Raw genomic sequence first — 18,734 nt, forward strand, 5'->3', positions numbered from 1 at the left:
AACGCTGGGATTGGGGACGAGAAAGGGGGCTTGACTAGCAGTCGAAAGCTGCCACATTGCCTCAGCATTAACAGAGTCTTTAATAAACGCTTAAGAGGCAGCCCCGCAAATTAGTTATGACAGTTTGTGCAGAGAATCAGGTCTCCCCCACGCTCCTTCCGCCCTTCTCCTTTAAAGGGCCCATAGCCTGGACAACTTTGACATAATTTTGCAATAATTATCACTTGAAGAATTTCCACGCTGGAGTGGACGTCAGAACCCATCATGTCAGCTTGGCAATAAACGCTGACCAGCAATCCCAGCACCTCCCTCCCCCCACACTTTTTCTTTGCTTTTTCCATTTATGCTCTGGTGCTAGTGATTTAACTTACTTATTTGCCATTGTAACGTCATTTTAGATCTACATTTTTCATTTAATTTTTGCATTTAATTTTGGTGTCTTTCTTAAGCAGGCAATGGACAACCAGCAGCTCCTGGACGGTTCAATCCAGTTCAGGTGAAGCAGGAACCTGTGGAGGCTATGGGATCATCATCCGCCACCAGTCAGGACTCCTTGCAGGAGCACAGCTTGGACCTGAGCGTCAAGGATCACGGGTGAGAGAAGTGCGCAGGCAGGCACACTTAGCTCTTTCCAGCATCAAGCTCTGAGAAGTTTCCGTACCTGTAATATGAGAGGACACAACATGTTGATGAAAGGCGATTTCACAGTGGCTGAATTGGACACCCCCAAACTGAAGGCAGGGAGGCTCTCTCTACTCCCCCTCAAGTGTATGTTCTCCAGATGTTTTTTTGGGCTCACAAGCACCTGCTGACTCTTTGACAAGAGCCTCACCTCTTGTGCTCCCCTCTGAAAAACGAGCCACTGGCAAAGCTCCTTCTGACACTTAGATATTCCTGCTGTTGTCATCAAGAGCTGATCGAAGGCTGCTTCAATGCCACACTTCAGCACACTTTTAGCAGGAGCATTTGCACTGATGTAACAGGGCATTGAATCGGATCTAAGAGAGGCACCTTCCAGAGAAATTGGACACAAAAAACAACTGGGTGTCAGGCTACCTCTGGTCTGGGTCTGGCATGTGCTAATCTATAGTTATGGTGATGAATCTTTGCACTTGTGCAGATGTGAATGCACCTGTCTCAAAACGTGTGTCCCACTTCTCCAGCATCTCTACTGAGAACAGGAGTGTTAGGGGATTGTCCTGTGTGGAAAAGCTGCAGAGGAACTGACACAGGGGATAACTGAGCCTATTCCACTTTGGCCTTTGTATACATGCCTTTCCATACTTCATTTAAATAAGCCTCAATTTGGGACCCCAGCACTTGTAGTCAGCTACAACTATTACTGATGCATGTGAAATACTAAGGTTGTCTTTCGGCATGCTTAGCTGTGGCCATATGGATTGTTGCATTGCCTTCTCCACTGCAGAGGGGCCCTGTATCCCTGGCAGTACGAGTCTTCTGTCAGCATCCCCCCTGGTTTTGTGGCATATTTCTGAAAGTTGTAATGGGATGAAGCAGTAAAACATGGGATGGGTTGTGAGTCAGCTAATAAAAAAGTGTGATGGTGTGAACACTGGAGGAAGAGGTTTGGACTGTTTGATAGCTGAAAGTACTAAATTCTGCAGACTTGGGACCCTCTTTCTCTCCATCTTGGCTATCACAAGTAAAAGGCTTTCGCCTGCCCAAGGGAGGGTGGGCATCATTCTCTTCCTCTGGATGTAGCAGGTGAGGAGTGAGGCAGCTTGAAGGGAGAAGGATTAATCTCAGTGCTCACAGTCCCTGTGCACATCTTAACTAAACCCTGTTGGTTTGTGTGTTCCAGTAATGAATCAAATGGCCACACAGTCTCGGCAAATTCATCTCTTTTATCCTCGCTTATGAATAAGGTAAGAGCCATCCATCAAACGCCTTTCATTCCCCCCACCAAGAGAAATTAAAGCTGCGATGGCGGGGGGGGGGGTTGGGGGGAGAGATGCGTTTGTTTTTTAATGTTTTGCCTCTAATAAGATGAGTTTGTACCATTTAAATTTTGAGACCATTTTTCATCGGGTATAATTTCAGAGCCACTGCTTACGAATTAATTTAATGAACTGGCTGAAGAAATATATTGCAGCCTCTGACACCTTTTTTTTTTTTCTTCATCCTTTCTAGACAGAGGAGGGCTCCGAAAGACTTTTTTTTTTTTTTTCTTTTCCATTTTTATTTCCAGAACCTGGCAACTTCTCTCTCGCTCTCTTTTTATAGTTACTCATTTTGTTTATTTACTTAAAAACATTTTCTTTCATTGGGGGAGGGGGAGGAGAATCATTTGTTTTTATGAAAGAGAAGAAAAAAATTAGAAGTTTTGAGCCAAAATCATCAATTTCTGTCTTTCTGGTGTGAGTAATGGTGTCCAACAGAGCCCCCTTTACCACGTTCTAGAATATTTATTTTAGATAATGCACAGTTTCTTTTTCCTTACTTTTTCCTTAAATTATACATCATCTCAAATATATATTTCCCTTTCACATGATAAATTCTACTGTACCAAGATTAATTTTGCTGTTGTGTACAACTGCAGTAGAGATCAGGGCAGCCTTTGAGCCATGCTTTAATATTCTACTGTGTGATAGGTTTTACAGGCATAACTGTTGCCATCCCCTTGGCTCTGGGCGTTACATGCATTGAGGCCATATAACCCTCAAGAGAGGGCAAAGTGACTTTGCCTAGTAATCTCTCGCCTCCTTTCTCTCTTATTTCATCACTCTTTTTTCTCTGTGTTTTCTAATTTCTGTGTTTATCCTTATGCCATTTTTCTCCTCCATTGGCTCTCTGTTACACTGGGTTTTTGATGTTCCCTTTTAAACTTAATTTCTTACTCCTTCCTGCCTATTGTCCCTTCAGTGATTTCAAATATGCAGCTCTTTCTCTAGCGAGCAAATCTTTTTAGTAAGTCTGCTGTCTGGGGTCCTGAGTCATTCTGAAGGCCCCAGCTCAGGGAAATTCTGTTTCAATAGATACTTCACTTGAAAATCTCCAGGAGAATGAGGTTTAAGCATATGCTTAGAAATAAGCATTTGTTTGTGTGCAGCCCTGCATAAGATTCTTTATGTTGTGCAAAATAAGTGTAGCACAGGCACAAAATATGAGTTCTTCAGGTTTATTCCTTTTTTAAAGAAGGAATGGGATTAACCAATGACATAAACCAGCAAATAATAAAGCCCACTGATTTGAAGGAGCCTATTCCAAGGCTAAGGATTTCAGAATCAAGCTAAATGTGCTGAGGGAACACATCACGCTTGCTTCTTCCTCTTGCTGCACACAATTTCTGTTCATGGAGGAATCGTTTACTATTTTTCTAGAAAAAAGAACCCTTTACAGAAATTGAATGCGCAGCAAACTGCAGTGGAAAAAGACAACCTGAGTTTCTGACTCCAGCCATAAAGAGTTGCGGTCTCCACATAGCAGCAGGGGCTTTACCTTCAGGGGGCATTAAGAAAGCCTCAAATAGCCAGGGTTCCTGTAGCGCATTGCAGTTTATTTAGGGGGCTGTCAGGCTTAATTAACTGATATTTATAAAGGGCTTCGAGATCCTCAAGTAGGTGGAGTTTATAATGCAAGTATTGGGCCCAATCCTGCATTTTATTCATGCTGTGAAATTCACTGTTGTTACTGGAGGTAACTGAGAGTGCAACAAAGCAAGAAGGGGTCTGGGAAGTGGTGCACTGATTCTGAAAGAAAATTTTCTCTCTAAGCACTCCTGAGTAACTTCTTTTTTCTATCCTACACATCATACACCTGGACCTCTAAACCTTCTCTGTGTAGACCTATTTGAAGCCTTTCCCACAATACAAGTTGTGAGTCCAAGTCCTGCTTTGTGGAGGATATGTCCATTTAGCACAGAAAGCGACATCATTTATTTATTGAAGTTAGTAGGAATTTTCCAGGAACTTAAGTGGAGCCAGAATTTTTCCCCAGTTGAATGAGATTTCCCCCCTCCCACCCCTAAACATACCTGATAGTCACTTTAAAGAAGGAGACATCCTTGTGGCTGGGATAAGATGATTCTAAATAAACGAGAGTTTACCAGTTCTATCACTAGGTCTGTACTAAGAGACCAGCATTTTGTAGAAGCTATGTAGGGCTATTAATGTTTAAGCTTGCACACCTTTTCCATGCTCAAATAGGGTATGTCTCTCTTCACCTCAGTTTGCCCATGTATAAAGTAGACATGATGCTTCATTACTTCACACAAGACCCATGAATATTAGATGGGCACCTGAGTACTTTGTGATAGTTGGGTGGAGGATGCAGAAGAGCGAGGTGTTGCTAAGTTTTGCTGATGCGGTTGAGGCAGCCTGTGCAGACTTCTTGTCTTCTCTCTTAATCTTTGAAGACACAGCTTTCCGTGGGACAGTCCTGAGGGTGTCCAGACTGGCAGTGTCCACAGCTGTGTGCTGGGCTTGATGCAGTGTCTATGTTCTTGTTCCAGATGTCCAAGACCAGTGCCAGCCTTGGCAACCTGCTGAACATTAAGACAGAAGGAGATGGCAGCCAGGCTGGGGCTGGAGAGCCAACACAGTACTTGGGCAAGGCAGTGAAGGCACTTGTCCAGGAGAAGCTCTCTGAGCCATGGAAGATGTACCTGCGCCGGTAAGGAGAGCATGGAACTGGGAATAGAGGAAAGGGAAAATTACTTCCTTTGGAAAGTGTCTGGCTCGTTAGTTCACACTTGAATGCAGAGTTCCCTTGAATTGAAAGGCCTAACTCTGTGATCTGCTCATCACCTTCTGGAGTGCATTTAGTCCTCAGTCCTGGCTAGCTGCAGTAGGTGTTAATGTCCTATAAGAAATACCTGTCCACGCAGAATTATTTTGCAAAGGGGTCTTGAGAACCAACTATGAGCACAGATATTCACATAGTATTGTCAGCCTGACTTCATCTTAGGCTCCTCTTTATGTCCCCAGTCTGCAAGTCCAGGGGACCTGCTGCAACTTGCTCTTAGCACTGAACTTTTGTTGGACCATGTTTAGTTACTATGCATAGATCACAGAAGCCTTAAAATGCTTGCTGTGGCATCTGCTCTGATCATAGGAGTAGCCCACAGAAACAAAATAAGGAGTATAAGGGGTATGGGAACTGGGATGGTTTCTGCTGTTCTTGTTGTAGACAAGAAGGCTCGAAAGGAAAATGGAACAGATAAAAAACTCACCCACACACAGACACATGCACATACATGCCCAGACAGACACATGCTTTGAGCATACACAGATACACCCAGGCAGACACATAGGGGTTTGTGCTCTGACACAGTTGCCTGCAAATGCCTGTGGACACTTTGTAAATCACAGACTTTAATGGAGAAGACTAGAAAGTCTTCTAGTCCATCTGCCCCTGGCCAGTGTGAGATCCTTCCCTGCAGCCCATTTGCATTTTGTCCAGCCTAGTTGTAATTACACCAAGCAGTGTGGCTATTTTCTTGTCTCTGGGAGCATTATTCTACCACCTAATTTGTTTCACTGTCACAATTTTTTTTCATGGTATGCTGCCCGAATTTCCCTTTTTGTAATTTTGTTGCAGTTCTCCTGGTTATATCCCCTTGAACCACAGCAGATAATTCCTTTCCACAATTGGAGTTCACCCCCTTCAGATAGTCACAGACTTTTAGCATACCGTTTAACCAAGCTTATTTACTTCCTTTAATCTGACTTTGTAAATTAGTCCCTTCAGCCTGCTGATCGTGTTGTTGCTGTTGTCATTCTTGCTGTTCCCTGAATGGGTGCAGAATTGGGCTGCCGTTCCTGTATCACCACACCAGATACAACAAGATTTCTGCCCCCATATGTGCAGCTCACAATTGTGCTACCTTGTTTGCATCTATATGGCATAATGTATATGTATCATGTTTACCATCCCCTGTTACACAGGATTGCTTTTAATGTTGCTCTCATGAGTCCCCTATGTATAAAAATACACCCCCACACCCCAGATGTATTAGCTGTATGTTTCCAAATATGACTCTCATATTCTGAACCTTCTCCCTTGTCTTGCAAGGCCTCTCTGTTATTTTTCTCCTCTTGCACTGGTGTTGCCAACTCCTCCCAGTTTAGTATCTTCTGTGAATTTCATTAACGTGCTGTTTACTCCTTCTCCTAGATTACTAATGAAGATGTTAAATAAGCTCAGACCTAACCAAAGTCATCCTTGCAGCATTCACAAGATACCTCCTCCCAGCTCAATATATTGCTGTTTGTCATTAGCCTTTGTTTACGGTCCTTCAGCCAGTTTTCAATCCATGAGGTAGCATTCACATCCAGGCCAATTTGAATTAATTCTAAGCATATACGAGACTGTATCAAAATGCTTTACTAAAATCCAAATATATTGCATCCCTTCATCCACTAATTTTGTAATTCTATCAAAAAAAGCAATTAAATTTGTCTGGCAAGATTTATTCTTTATAATCCTGATGCTGTTTATTGCTCGTGGTTCCTTTATCCTCTAGATGTTTAATGATTTTCTCCTCCCTCTTAATATTTGTTCCATTACTTTACTGGAAGGAGAAGTTAAGACTAGAGGTATGATAATTGCCAAAGATCACTTGTCTTTTTTTTCCCTGAAAGAATCAGTACCTAGATTTAAAAATTTTTTTTTGCCAATTTCCTAGTACCTCCCTCTTCTCTGTGGCTTAAAAAATAGCAAATAGTAATGCAATCAGTTTGCGAGTTAATTTCCATTGCACTTCAGGACATACATTACCCAGACTAGCTGATTTGTGCATATTTATATTTTCCAGCCAGTCCCTTTATCTGCTCTTCTAGAAGGTCTTCGTTTTGTCCCTAATTGTCTGCTTAGTCTTCAGTTTTCCTATCTAAAGCAAATTTTATAAGGCAGCCATTTTTGACTCATCACCTCCCATTTTTTTAATTGGACCTTCTTTCTAAGTACAGTATCTCTTGTCCCTGATAAAACAACTCCTTTAGCTTGCAGTAACTTGATTTCTTATGTCTTACCACACCTTTACTTTTCTTCATCTTCTCCATGCAAGCTTTAACTGACTGCATCTATTCTACATCCACTGACCTCCTTTCTCCAGTACAAGTTTTTTTTCTTTTTCCTTTACCCTCAAATTGTTAAGAGGTCCCTCTTGGGACCACACAGGCTGCTGTTTGTTTCTTGCTTTCCTGCTTATCAGAGCAATTGTAGTTTGTTGTATCTTAATTATGCAAGATACCTCTGTTAAGTTTCAAATCCTTCCTGCCAGTGTTTCTTACTTGATTTCTAGATTCCCTGTGATTCCGGATTTTCCTGAAATCACATGTATTTGTACTACTCTTATTAAGTCTGGAGAATCTCAGCAGTGGATGAGCAGTGAAACCATGCTTAGTTGTTTTTGCCCTCTTGACTGTTTCCTCCTAGATGACAAGAGGCATACCTTAAGACGATGGCTTTTGCTCTGGTTTTTGCATTGCACCATTGTTTAATCTGTACTTCAGGGATTGTGCTTTTCAGTATTTATGCATCCTAGGCTGTAACTGCTATATAGGCGATACTTTTTCTCTCCCATCTATGTGATAACCTGTTGTTTCAAGGCGGGAGGCGGGTGGATTCTGGATCTAGATTCCCTTGAACCACTGTTGTTTCTTCCCTTTTGCTGTTCCCCCTAAATTGAAAAAGAGTAAGAAAAAAAGACCTGTAATGTTTCAGCAGTGTCCTCTTGGTCTGGATTGCCTTTAGTTTACTAACCTTTGATCGTTCCTCAGAGCCTTGGCTTTTGTACATAGATGCTCAAGAACACTTATGATTGTCATCTTCTGTTTCAGAGTAGTTCTGTATTTTGCTCCCACTAAAAGTGAATGGGAGTTTCTCAGTCAAGTTCAACTGGAGAGAAATTAGGTCCTTGTTCTGCGTGTTCAGATCTATGTAACAGGCAATAATCAAGCAACAATGCCAGCAGTGCTGTTTGTGCAGCAAGGGACAGTGACGTTAGAAAACAGAATGGTAGTAGAGTTGAAACCCAAAGAAAATATGTCTGTTCCAACACTGCTTCTCTTTTGGGACCTTCTGTAATATGCCTACTTGTCTGCTTTGGCCAGGTTTGGTACCAAGGATTTCTGTGATGCACAGTGCGATTTTCTCCATAAGGTGCATTTCCATTGTGTCGTGGAGGAATGCGGTGCCCTCTTCAGCACCCTGGATGGAGCCATCAAGCATGCCAAGTAAGTAGGAGAGCACAAGTCTCGGGAAACCTTGAGAAAACTCTAAAACGCGCACACTGCAGGACGAGAGAGACCTTACTGAGTAATTCTATTCAAGAGCAGGAATGTGGGCAGTCCTGAGGGCAGCAATTTGGGTGCTGCCTGTGTAAATGTGCTCAGCTAAAATTTTTGCAGAACACTATGTCCTCTTCAATTTTGTTTCACAATAAATGTGCTCAACTTGTGAAAAAGTGTTGGCAAGGCTCAGCATTGGACATTTGTGTTTTTCCATAGCCTACTTGACAGTGTATTCAAGGATCCCCATGCTTTTCACAGCACACAAATGCACCATACAAAGAAATAAGAAAATATAGGAGGGACAGGATCCTGTAAACCCAACTATTGTCACTGGATACAGACTTTTTGTGGAGTAGGCAGCTGTCCATCACAGCAGTGTAGAAAGCGTTTTATTGTTCTTTGTCTTGTCATGACAAATCTCTTTTAACAATTTTTCCCTAGCCCTTAGTTTATATGGTTTTGTTTAAGAGGTTCACATCATGTGGATAAGGATCTTGAAATGTAGCAGTCAAATTGTCCAGCCCAACTGCAACCTCCTTCTCGCCTTGCCGTGTTCTTGTATTGTAAACCCTTTGTCATTTCACGTTTTGGGAAGTAGCAGACAGCCCAGAGTTTGGTGGCTAGATCATATGGCCTATATTACAGAGGCTGTACAGCTGGCCCAGAACTCTAGATGACTCTTGGGTGAAGGATGAATTTAAGATACGCTCCCACTGTTACAGTGAGGGGACTAGCAAAGGAAGGGTGGGATACTGGAAATTTTCTCTGTTATATATTTCTAGAGAGCATAATCTGCAGTTCAAAACCACGCCAAGTTCCTTTTAAAGGCAATGGAAGATCTGCCCGAGTAAAGAATGAGTGAGGCCTTCAGCAGGTGGCCACATGACTGATTCTGAAGGGTTTTAAAGGGAAGGAGATGTTGCAAATTTTAAGACAAAGATTTGTTAGCACAGTTGGTCTGTGGCGTTGCATAGTTCCCTGTGGTTCACTACAGCAAACTACTGGCTTCTCACAACAGCCATGGGAAGCTGCCCTCATAGGCATATTGATCTTGCTGACTGCAGCAATTCTTGCGTCTCTCTGATTTCAACATGTTTTTGCACCTTCCTGTCTCCACCCCTCTTAATTCCCATCTCTTCACAGACAGTCTAGGAGGCCCCTAAATCTTTCCACAAAGTTTGCAGAGCCCCTTTTAGGATTTAACCTCAGCTAATTTGTTTTCAGACTCCTGCCACATTCTTGTTGATCTTTAATCAAGTTATATACAACGGTCAAGAATTTATGTCTGAATTACACTGTCTTTTTGCAGTTTTCACTTCCGAACTGAGGGTGGAACTGTGAAAAGTAACTCTGAGTCTCCCTTCTCAACTACTACTGAGAATAAGGCTTCACTGGCCCCTTCATCACCATCTGCTACTTCTGTCACCATGGCAAGTGCTCCTGCCCTCGACGTGCCCACTCCAAGTCCAGCTACTGTACCCTCTGCCCCCACACTGCTAGCTTGGAAGCAGCTGGCTTCAACTATACCCCAGATGCCTCAGATCCCAGCATCAGTGCCTAACCTGGCAACTTCACCCTTGGCAACGACTTCCCTGGAGAATGCCAAGCCTCAGGTCAAACCCGGATTTCTCCAGTTCCAAGAGAAGTAAGTTGTAAATGATGGCTTGCCTCCTTAGGTCCTCTCCAGCCTTGGAATCCCCTTGTTTACCACTCCTGAGCTGTAGTATTACATCTATACTCACCCACTGAGAGACCTTCTGTCTAGAAAGTACTCTGGGCTTTATCTCATAGAAAATTTACTTCTATAAAGTCTAGAAAATACCTTTGGTTATCCTAGGAAAAAACAGGATTTTCGAGTACATCTGGAAGCACTTTTAGGTATGAGTTTACAGGAGAAATAAACCTGCTGACATACCACTGCAACCCTTTTTATACCTCGTGAGAGATACACAAAAATACACGTGTCTTTGCAGTATATTTGACACTGAAGGCTACAGAGGAAGCATAGCATCTTTAAAGTTTTCAGTATGATGCCTGACTAGGGCACCTCCAGATCATGCTGCAAGTTTGAGACTTAACCGTGAGTTTCTGTAGCTGAGCAAAAATCAGTGGGCAGCTGAGTGCTCAGTCATGCAAAGGTGAGGTGTTACTGCAGCAAAGTACACAGAACTAAGAGTAGATGTTTACAGATTGCTGAAAAGGAAACGAAGGATTTCTCCTGGATTTGCCCCCAGTAAGCTCTGTGGCCTTTTCCTAGGAATGCCGTCTCTAACTCGGTATAATACAGCTTCATTTTTTTTTCTCAGTGAAGAAGACTGGGGGTCAGATAGTGGAGGGGGCACAAGTGCTTGGACTCTGCCTTACCAGGAACGGGTGTCTCAGCAGCTCAAGGAATAGGGAGCAATTCTTTCTCACTTCAGATTTGTCAAAGTGTTGCTGTCCTGGCTGAAGTTCTGTACAAGTGTGAAGAGTCTCCTTAAATTCTGTGCCTCTAGTTTTGTAGTGTTAGTTTAGTTTACAAAGTAATTCACAACGGATGCTGGCACAAGGTAACCTACCTTGCTGAACTTCTTCCAAAACATTAAAGAAGTTTCACACTGTTGCTGTGATGTTGGTGTTATTTCTGTTACACAGACAGAGAAAGGCACAGAAGTTACGTGGTTTACAGGACACAGGAGTCCAGGACCAGGTTAGGCATTACAGCTTAGTTATTCAGGCTGGTGGAATATTAGGCTCTGGGTTGTGTATTGACAGTCATTTGTCTGCTTTCAAAGAAGTGTATTAATTCTGTTTCACGTATCTGAGTAGGTATCATTGGGTACAGTGCTTGGGATCCAAGAGATCGATGTTCAGCTACCTCCAATCTGACCTCTGTGCAGCCAGAAATCCATGAAATGGGTGGGGGGAGTAAGGTACCAAAACCATTTAGCTGATTAAATAGGCCACTGCTGATTTTGTCTAATCAGGGGAAGCCCTGGCATCTTGCAGTGTGCATGCCCAAGAGTTTCATTTCAGTTACACAAAATTGAGATGGGATCTGAATCCACTGAGGTAAGTACAGGCAGAAGGGGATAAACAGTTTCTATCCAGATCTCGAGAGAGCTTTAAATTGGAACTGTGGCCCTCAAAGACTACAGAACCCACCATGCATTGCTGTATTTTAATAGTCTTAATCAAGAAATTGCATTAGGTCAGTGGAATTGCAGTAGTGTTGCCAGCATCAATTTTAGTAAAGAGGAAGGTGACTATGGGAAATCTGTAGGCCATGTTTGGAACAGAGGCTTCAGCTGGGCTCCCCTTGAATTAAATTTTGGCAAAGAAACAAATGTGTGAGATGAGCGAAGGTGATGATTGGGTTTTGGATGTATTCCAGTGATCCCTGCCTGGCAACTGACTGCAAGTACGCCAACAAATTCCACTTCCACTGTCTCTTTGGGAACTGCAAGTATGTGTGCAAAACCTCTGGCAAAGCAGAATCCCACTGCCTGGACCACATCAACCCCAACAATAATTTGGTGAATGTGCGAGATCAGTTCGCTTACTATTCGCTGCAGTGTCTCTGTCCGAACCAGGTAAGAGCAATTCAAAAGCAGTGTTCTAGCCAGAGTATGTGTGCAGGACAAGAAGAATGAGAAAGAGCAAGTGGAAGAGAGGCTGAGTGTTTCATTCCTGGTCTAACTATAGAACCCTGGAAGGGTCTTAATTACATGGTCTAGCAAAATGTTTGGTTTCCATCAAATTGAAAATCGCGGTGCTTTTATGTTTCTTTGACTTGGGTGAAGGGGACAAGGCAACTAGAATGATGTAAGAGACACAAGACAAAATAAAATAAAAATCTATGAAGAATACCAGGGAAAGCCACAAGTTAGTTACGTTTGGGCTATTTCAACGTAGAATAGTGCAATACAGAATCCATGACAGCAATATAAAATACATGACAGGGAACAAGGTTGCATTACAGCTTGTGGAAGATAAAATGGATGTGATCTGGAGTATCAGGTCAGGCCTCTGTCATGTCTCAGAGGGACAGCATTAGTAGTGGGCACATGAGGGTGCATTTGTTTTAGATACGCTTAAAGCAACCTGCCTGTTTGCTCCTCTCTAGCACTGTGAATTCAGGATGCGAGGGCACTACCACTGTCTTCGTCCTGGCTGCTACTTTGTGACTAACATCACCACCAAGCTGCCCTGGCATGTGAAAAAACATGAGAAGGCAGAGAGAAGGGCAGCCAATGGCTTCAAGTATTTTACCAAGCGAGAAGAGTGTGGCAGACTAGGTGAGTTTTCTTCTCCTTCCCTTGTCACCTTTCTTATGTGGTCTGTCTCATGTCCAGGCTAAGAATGCCATGAGTTAGAGCCTGCGAGTTATGCTTAAGATGTATTTGGTCATTAAATCACTAAACAAGAAATGGAACAAACAGAAAGCAGTTCCTGATCTGCTTGAACTGAAGAATGTTTTCCCAAACAGACCCAAGTTAAATGGATAGAAACTGTAATATAGAGGATTTTTTATATATATATATATATGCATGCATGCAGATATATAGATAGATATATAGATAGATATATATATGTATTTGTCTGGAGATACAGCTTCCCCTTTGTTTCTCCTTTTTATCTAATTGTCAAGGCCTTTTTTGTGTTTGGGGTTTTTGTTTTTGTGTGTGTACTTTGTAGTCTTTTGGGCCTACTGCTTGTGTTGGGTGGAGTTTAAGGGTGCTCTTAGGAGTAAAAAAAAGCATAGGGGAAATGCCTGTTCTGAGGAGTGCCTTGTATGAAAGTCTTTAGCCATTGCCAGTGTGGCATATTGAAAGCCAAAGGGCAAATAACTGGTGATAGAGTTATGGAGAAGAGCATTCAGTAAACTACTCCCTTCTCTTCCAAAACCATTCTCCACAGCCACTCGTGAGCAGCAGGGAATACAGTGCTATATACAGCCTAAGGAAACACCTGAGATGTGGCACAGCCTCAGACTGTGGCTTGCCCACTTGCCAAAACTATTAGCAGCACTGCAGTAGTTATTAAAATCTAAGTGCCTCTAGTGTAAAGCTGGTAAAACAAACGCACAACAACAGACAGTAGAGTGCATTCCCAGGGAGATATCTAGAGCTGAAATCCAGGGCTCTGAACCAGGGGGGATCCCTAAAGATCGCTCCAGCAGAGCTCTAGCCTGAACTGCCTGGGAGTCACTTAACCCTTCTAGTTGCGTTTTGGCCTAACAGCATCATGGACCCAGTCTTCCCTATCACTCCTGGTTGGAACAAAGGCTGAAACAAAAACAGGGTTTAGAATAACACTTCCAGGTGCTGTTCTCTCACACTGCAGGGAAACAACAGCCCCACTAACCAGAACCAAACTTTTCAGCTTTGAATACATCAAGAATTTATACGCAAATGGTAGCTTGTTTGCGGTAACCAGGGTAATGAGTGTCAACATGCCACAGCCAGTACTTACCTAGGCCTCATTTACACATGTCAGGAGATTTAGCAGTTGCTGTTATTTACTCAACTTTAGGTGTTTCAGGTGATAGCAGGGGCCAGACAAAGCAGGACAATGATACATGACACCCAGCCTACTCTGATGCCCTAGCAACAGGCGAGCCTTCACCTGCCCTTTGCTGATACTGTTTCAGTCCTGCCAGCACTGTTTGTTCTCCATCCCAAAGAACAGCACAACGTGGTGGGGAGGGCAAATGAGGTGGGGCTGTGGGGGAGTGCACTACCTAAACAAACATAAACTTGGCATGCACATAAAACACTATCTGTGAGCTAAAGATGGGCTGTGGGTAATTCAGGAGCTGTTTGGCAGTGAGGCATCTACAGGCTGTGCATGTGTCAGCAGTGTTTATTTTTGGGAGTGATGGGGTACATGCATCCAGCAGTATGTACATATGCCTATAGGTTGGGCTTGCCATGCACTAAACATATGTTTAGTTAGCACTCTGCATTTGCCTGTGTAGATACAGGCAGCATGATGGCATGGTGTAGGTGGATGTGTTTGCGTAGGTGTATATGGGTATACCAACATGTAAATGCGTGTCTACTTCTCTCCACATCTGTATGCTTTTTACATTGTGTATGTCTATATAGCAGGTGCAGAAAGCACTGGCCTGCTTTAAGGGCTGTGAATGTTTCTGAACACACACAATAGATATTTATTTTTTTTAATATGTATGTTTGTACGTGTATAAATATATACATGTGTGTATAGGTGGGGAGGAAGAGAGATGAAAAATACGTACATATTTAAGTAAAGGTGGATGGGTATATAGATGATAGATGAGTAAAACTGAGCCTCTCTGTAGATCTGTACCTCTGTGTATATAAGGGGTATGGCCAAGGGATGATGGTGAACAGACAGAACCTGATTATTGATATAGCTGTGTTTTAACTTTAACAAGCCATTATTTATCAGCTATAGAACATAGCTGTTTGTTTAGGATTGTCTGTTAATGAGATACACAAACTCCTGGCATGCATGGCACTATCCACGAGGAGCAAAAAGTGTCAAGTGCTGTATGCCAGAACCCATATAAATTGCTTGTTGTTTAGTAGCTGTCTCTATTACACAACAAATTTGGAGTGGCAATAAACACTTCCTGGCTCATTTCTATCTGACCAGAGAGCATACGCTGTCCAGAGCTAGAGCTTTTAAGAGACTGCTTTTCTGAGAGAACAGTTAAAGGAAAAAAGAGAAGAACTTTTCATTTCTAATCTAATTATGAGTGTGTATTTTTGATTGTAACTTCTATAATACAGTTACATGTCTTGGTTTTGTTCTCTTTGTAAAGGAAAAGGCACTAGCTAAGACTGGAGAGCATTAGGCACTACTAGATGTAATGGTAATGTTCCTTTCTTTATAACAAAACGAGAAGGGATGGGACTAGTCTGCAGCTCAGGCTCACTTCTTAAATCTATGTACACTGTAATCCTCTCTTGCAGTTGCTCAGCAGGCAAAAGATCATGTTTTTCATTCAGGACTGTTCCTGAAGAACCCCTGACCACTGATAATCTTCAATCCACCAGAAATCCACGTAGCAGCAGCCTTGTCCCATCTCCCGATCATCTTCTGTACAGTCCCTTTCCCTCTTGGTACCTTTCACGTACTACATACAATGGTTTTGTGTCTGTAGGTTGCAAATACAACCAGGTGAACAGCCACTTCCACTGCATTCGAGAGGGCTGCCAGTTCTCCTTCCTGCTCAAGCACCAAATGACATCCCATGCCAGAAAGCACATGAGAAGGATGCTGGGAAAGAACTTTGATCGTGTTCCTACTCAGGTGACTCACTGGTTAAGCTGTAGATCTGCATGTAGTGTTGGTCCTTTTGGTTGCTTGCTGCAGAACTGCTTTAGCACCAAGACACTTGTACCCAAACTCTTAAGGATATATGTCTGCATTGGGGGATGCAACTGGGATATAAGAGTTCACCCAAGGTAGCTTTACCTGGTTGGACTTCTATAATACGAGGAAAGATGATGAAACATAGACATCAAAGCATTACTTAGTGTAAACAGCTTTTCCTTTCGAATTATTGAGGAAAAAAATGGAGAAGGGTAACACTTAGTATTTTATACTCATATTTACAACTTGCACTCTTCCCTGCTATTTCAATATAAACCAATTGGCTTATTAAAATTAAAGTGCTTAGGATGTGGAAGAATTGAACGTGCTGGTTAAAGCAAACATTTCCTGTTGCACATAAAGAATTATTTGCTGCTTCCACTTAGGATGAGAGAAATACCAGTCTCAAAATTTCTCTTCCCTTATCGATTGGAAGTTAGTTTGGGGCACTCCTTGTCCTCTCTCAGGAAGTAGCAGAGCGATGCAGTGCCTTCTTTTCTAACATGTAACTGAGAGCAACTGGCAGATTAGGTTTGTCTGTTTCATGAATAAATCGAAGAGTTTCAACTGCAGCACTGAGCTGCTGCTCAGAATGGCAGCAGTCCTGCAACCTCCTGCTTGTTCCAATGCTTAGTTGCTTTAACTTCCATTGACTTGGGAGATGAAACAAGCTAGCTTTACTTAAATGCCTGTGACTGATCTGACCCAAGGACATCTTCTAGTATATGAAACACAAAAGGGGGCATCTGTAGAAGCAAGATGGGAACCCCCTTTCATTCCACAAGAGTTCACAGATGCCAAGGAACTGGTGTTACTGTTGTGGTAGCTTTTGTTCTTAAGCTTAGGTACAAGAATCAAACTTAGGAGAGATTTAACAAATAGATTTGTCTTCACTGCTCTTCTAGTACATGCTGAGTCTAGCCTGAAGAAGTCTAGTACATGCTGGGCTGAAAGTGCTAGTTTTGACCTCCATCTCCTTTCACTGGCAATTCTGTGTCAGTTCAGCAGTGGAGAAGTAGTAATCATGGCCTGAGCAATCCTGGGAGCATACAGTGGTAGTCTTACTCTGTTGCTGTGCTTAGCCCATGGAGCAGTCCAGCAAACAAAACAAGGATGAAACCACAAATCAGGGCATGTGGCAAAGCTAATCAGATTGCTGTACTGCCACTGGCTTTCTGCATTAAAATGTACTACCTCCAGTTTTTCCTATGCCTTAGTGGAATGTTTGGATATACATTGCTTCTTGGTACCTACCCACGTAACTACCCAGAGAAGAACATGCCATGTCAGGCCACAACAGCTTCATGTGAACACAGCATACACATACGTCACTGGTTTCAGTCTGTGTTCCCCTGTTGCAATGTCTCAGCATGCAGGCACTACGACAGTCATGTCAGTAGTCATATTTCCAGTCTCTGAATGCAGCAGGACCTACACAGTAAGGTAGTAATGCCAAGATTAACACCTCCTGTTTTTGAATGCATCAGGATCCACACACCAGGATACTGGTGCCAAGATTAACACTCCCAGCCTCTGAGCGCATCACAATTCACATACCAGGATACATGTGCCAAGTTTAATGCTCTGAGCTCCCAGTGAAGGAAGATTCACGCTCCTAGCCACGGTGCCATGGGTTCCACTCACGAGCATGTTCCAGCTATCCCTCATGAACTGTGACAGAGAGAAATAAACGTGCAGACAGATGGTTTTGGTCTTGGCATCTTGCTTTTGGTGTGAAAGTCCCCGTCCTGTTTTCTTGCTGCAGGTTATTGGCCACACTCCAAGAAATGAAAATCTGCCCCAGGTTGGCAGCATGGCACCCAGCCCAGCCTCATCAGGAACCCCAGCTTCCTTTCAGGGACCCCCAAGCATGATGGACACTGAAACAGATGAGTACATGGATTACACTGGCTGTAGCCCTGGGGGTATCTCCTCTGAATCTTCCAATATGGACCGCAGCTGCTCCAGCACTCCAGTGGGCAATGAAAGTACATCAGCAGGTAAGAGAGAAGCAGGGGGTTGTGGGGTGAATGGATCATCAGTTGCCTGCTCTCTTGGGAGATGATAAACTCATGAAGAGAGGCCAAAGGACAATTGCACCTTAAAATATAAACCGTACCAGCTTCACAATAGCACCTCGTACTAACCTAGTTCCCTCCATCATTTGAGAGGAGATCCATCAAAATGTACACCTCAAGCATCCATGAACTAACAGCGTATCTTTTTTGTCCCCTGGAGAGGTTTTTCATTGTGTCTTGAAGTTGGATCTATTTTAGTAACTGATTTAAAAAAAAAAAAAAGGGAAAAAAAGAAAGTTGTGAGCCTCTTCAGTACTTGGCATTTCCCCGGTATCTTTTTGTATTTCCTTGTGCAGCATCTGAAGTCAGGCACTTTCCTATACTGTTGAGGTACAGAAAGACTGTACAATAGCAAATACTATATACACAGGGGGAAAAAACCTACCACATCTTTAGAAAGCAACATATAAAAGCAGCTCACTGAGCTCCTTTCCTCATGCAAAAACTCTTGTTCCACTTTGTGCAGTGTTGCACAGAGGAAACCTCCATCATCCCCTCTTTTTGGAAGTAAGTTTCTGCCATTGTTTCCTGTTTGCCAGGATAATGTGTAGCCATCTCGCACTGCCCTGTATTACAGGGTTATCTTTTCAGTAGTCAGATATCTTTTATGAATTCTGTTATCATTAGTGGTGATCCAAGGATCTCTTAGCTGTCCTTCCCAGGGTTAAGTGTTACATTCTAGATAGGGTGCCTCATTGAATTTACTTTAATTTCATACCCATTTTCCTACTTTTCTTTCCCACACCAGTTATATGAAGGTTATCATATAGCACATCTAACCATATGTTGTATGAATGCTGCTGGGTCAAGACAGTGGTTGCCCCATGACATTAAAGCTCCTCCAAAGAGTTCTGGTGGGACAGTGGTTCCTGGCACTCTCTCTCTCCTTTGTCATTATGCTGTCTGGCCCAAGTCACACTTCCTAGGAAGTGGTCCCCCACTGCTATCCAGGTAGCAAGCAACTCCACCTTCCCAAAGTGTAAGACCACCCTTACAGCTAGTAGTTGGTACAAGCTGGCACCATATAGATGAACAAGGACCAAACAGGAATTCTGTG

At 42.9% G+C, this 18,734-nt stretch overlaps 1 protein-coding gene and 1 long non-coding RNA gene across 11 annotated transcripts in view; one reads left to right on the top strand and one right to left on the bottom strand.

Moving 5' to 3' along the window:
• Positions 1-18,734, top strand: part of CASZ1 (castor zinc finger 1) — a 212,326-nt gene that overhangs the window by 183,991 nt on the left and 9,601 nt on the right. For 8 of the 10 annotated variants that reach the window (XM_069782508.1, XM_069782511.1, XM_069782510.1 and 5 more), the window contains 9 exons: positions 450-594; positions 1,823-1,886; positions 4,472-4,632; positions 8,076-8,198; positions 9,565-9,900; positions 11,629-11,827; positions 12,361-12,532; positions 15,388-15,536; positions 17,365-17,599. In XM_069782508.1, coding sequence (XP_069638609.1) covers positions 450-594; positions 1,823-1,886; positions 4,472-4,632; positions 8,076-8,198; positions 9,565-9,900; positions 11,629-11,827; positions 12,361-12,532; positions 15,388-15,536; positions 17,365-17,599 — 1,584 coding nt within the window. The remainder of the gene's footprint in view (positions 1-449; positions 595-1,822; positions 1,887-4,471; positions 4,633-8,075; positions 8,199-9,564; positions 9,901-11,628; positions 11,828-12,360; positions 12,533-15,387; positions 15,537-17,364; positions 17,600-18,734) is intronic. The other 2 variants (XM_069782506.1, XM_069782514.1) reach the window with 1 other exon arrangement.
• Positions 588-17,391, bottom strand: LOC138685198 (uncharacterized). Its single transcript, XR_011324479.1, has 3 exons — positions 17,157-17,391; positions 16,854-17,030; positions 588-661 (listed from the first exon to the last, which is right to left on the bottom strand). It is a non-coding gene; the product is annotated as an uncharacterized lncRNA (long non-coding RNA).

The sequence above is a fragment of the Haliaeetus albicilla genome, chromosome 4 (genome assembly GCF_947461875.1).
Source record: "Haliaeetus albicilla chromosome 4, bHalAlb1.1, whole genome shotgun sequence".
NCBI classification, from domain to species: domain Eukaryota; kingdom Metazoa; phylum Chordata; class Aves; order Accipitriformes; family Accipitridae; genus Haliaeetus; species Haliaeetus albicilla.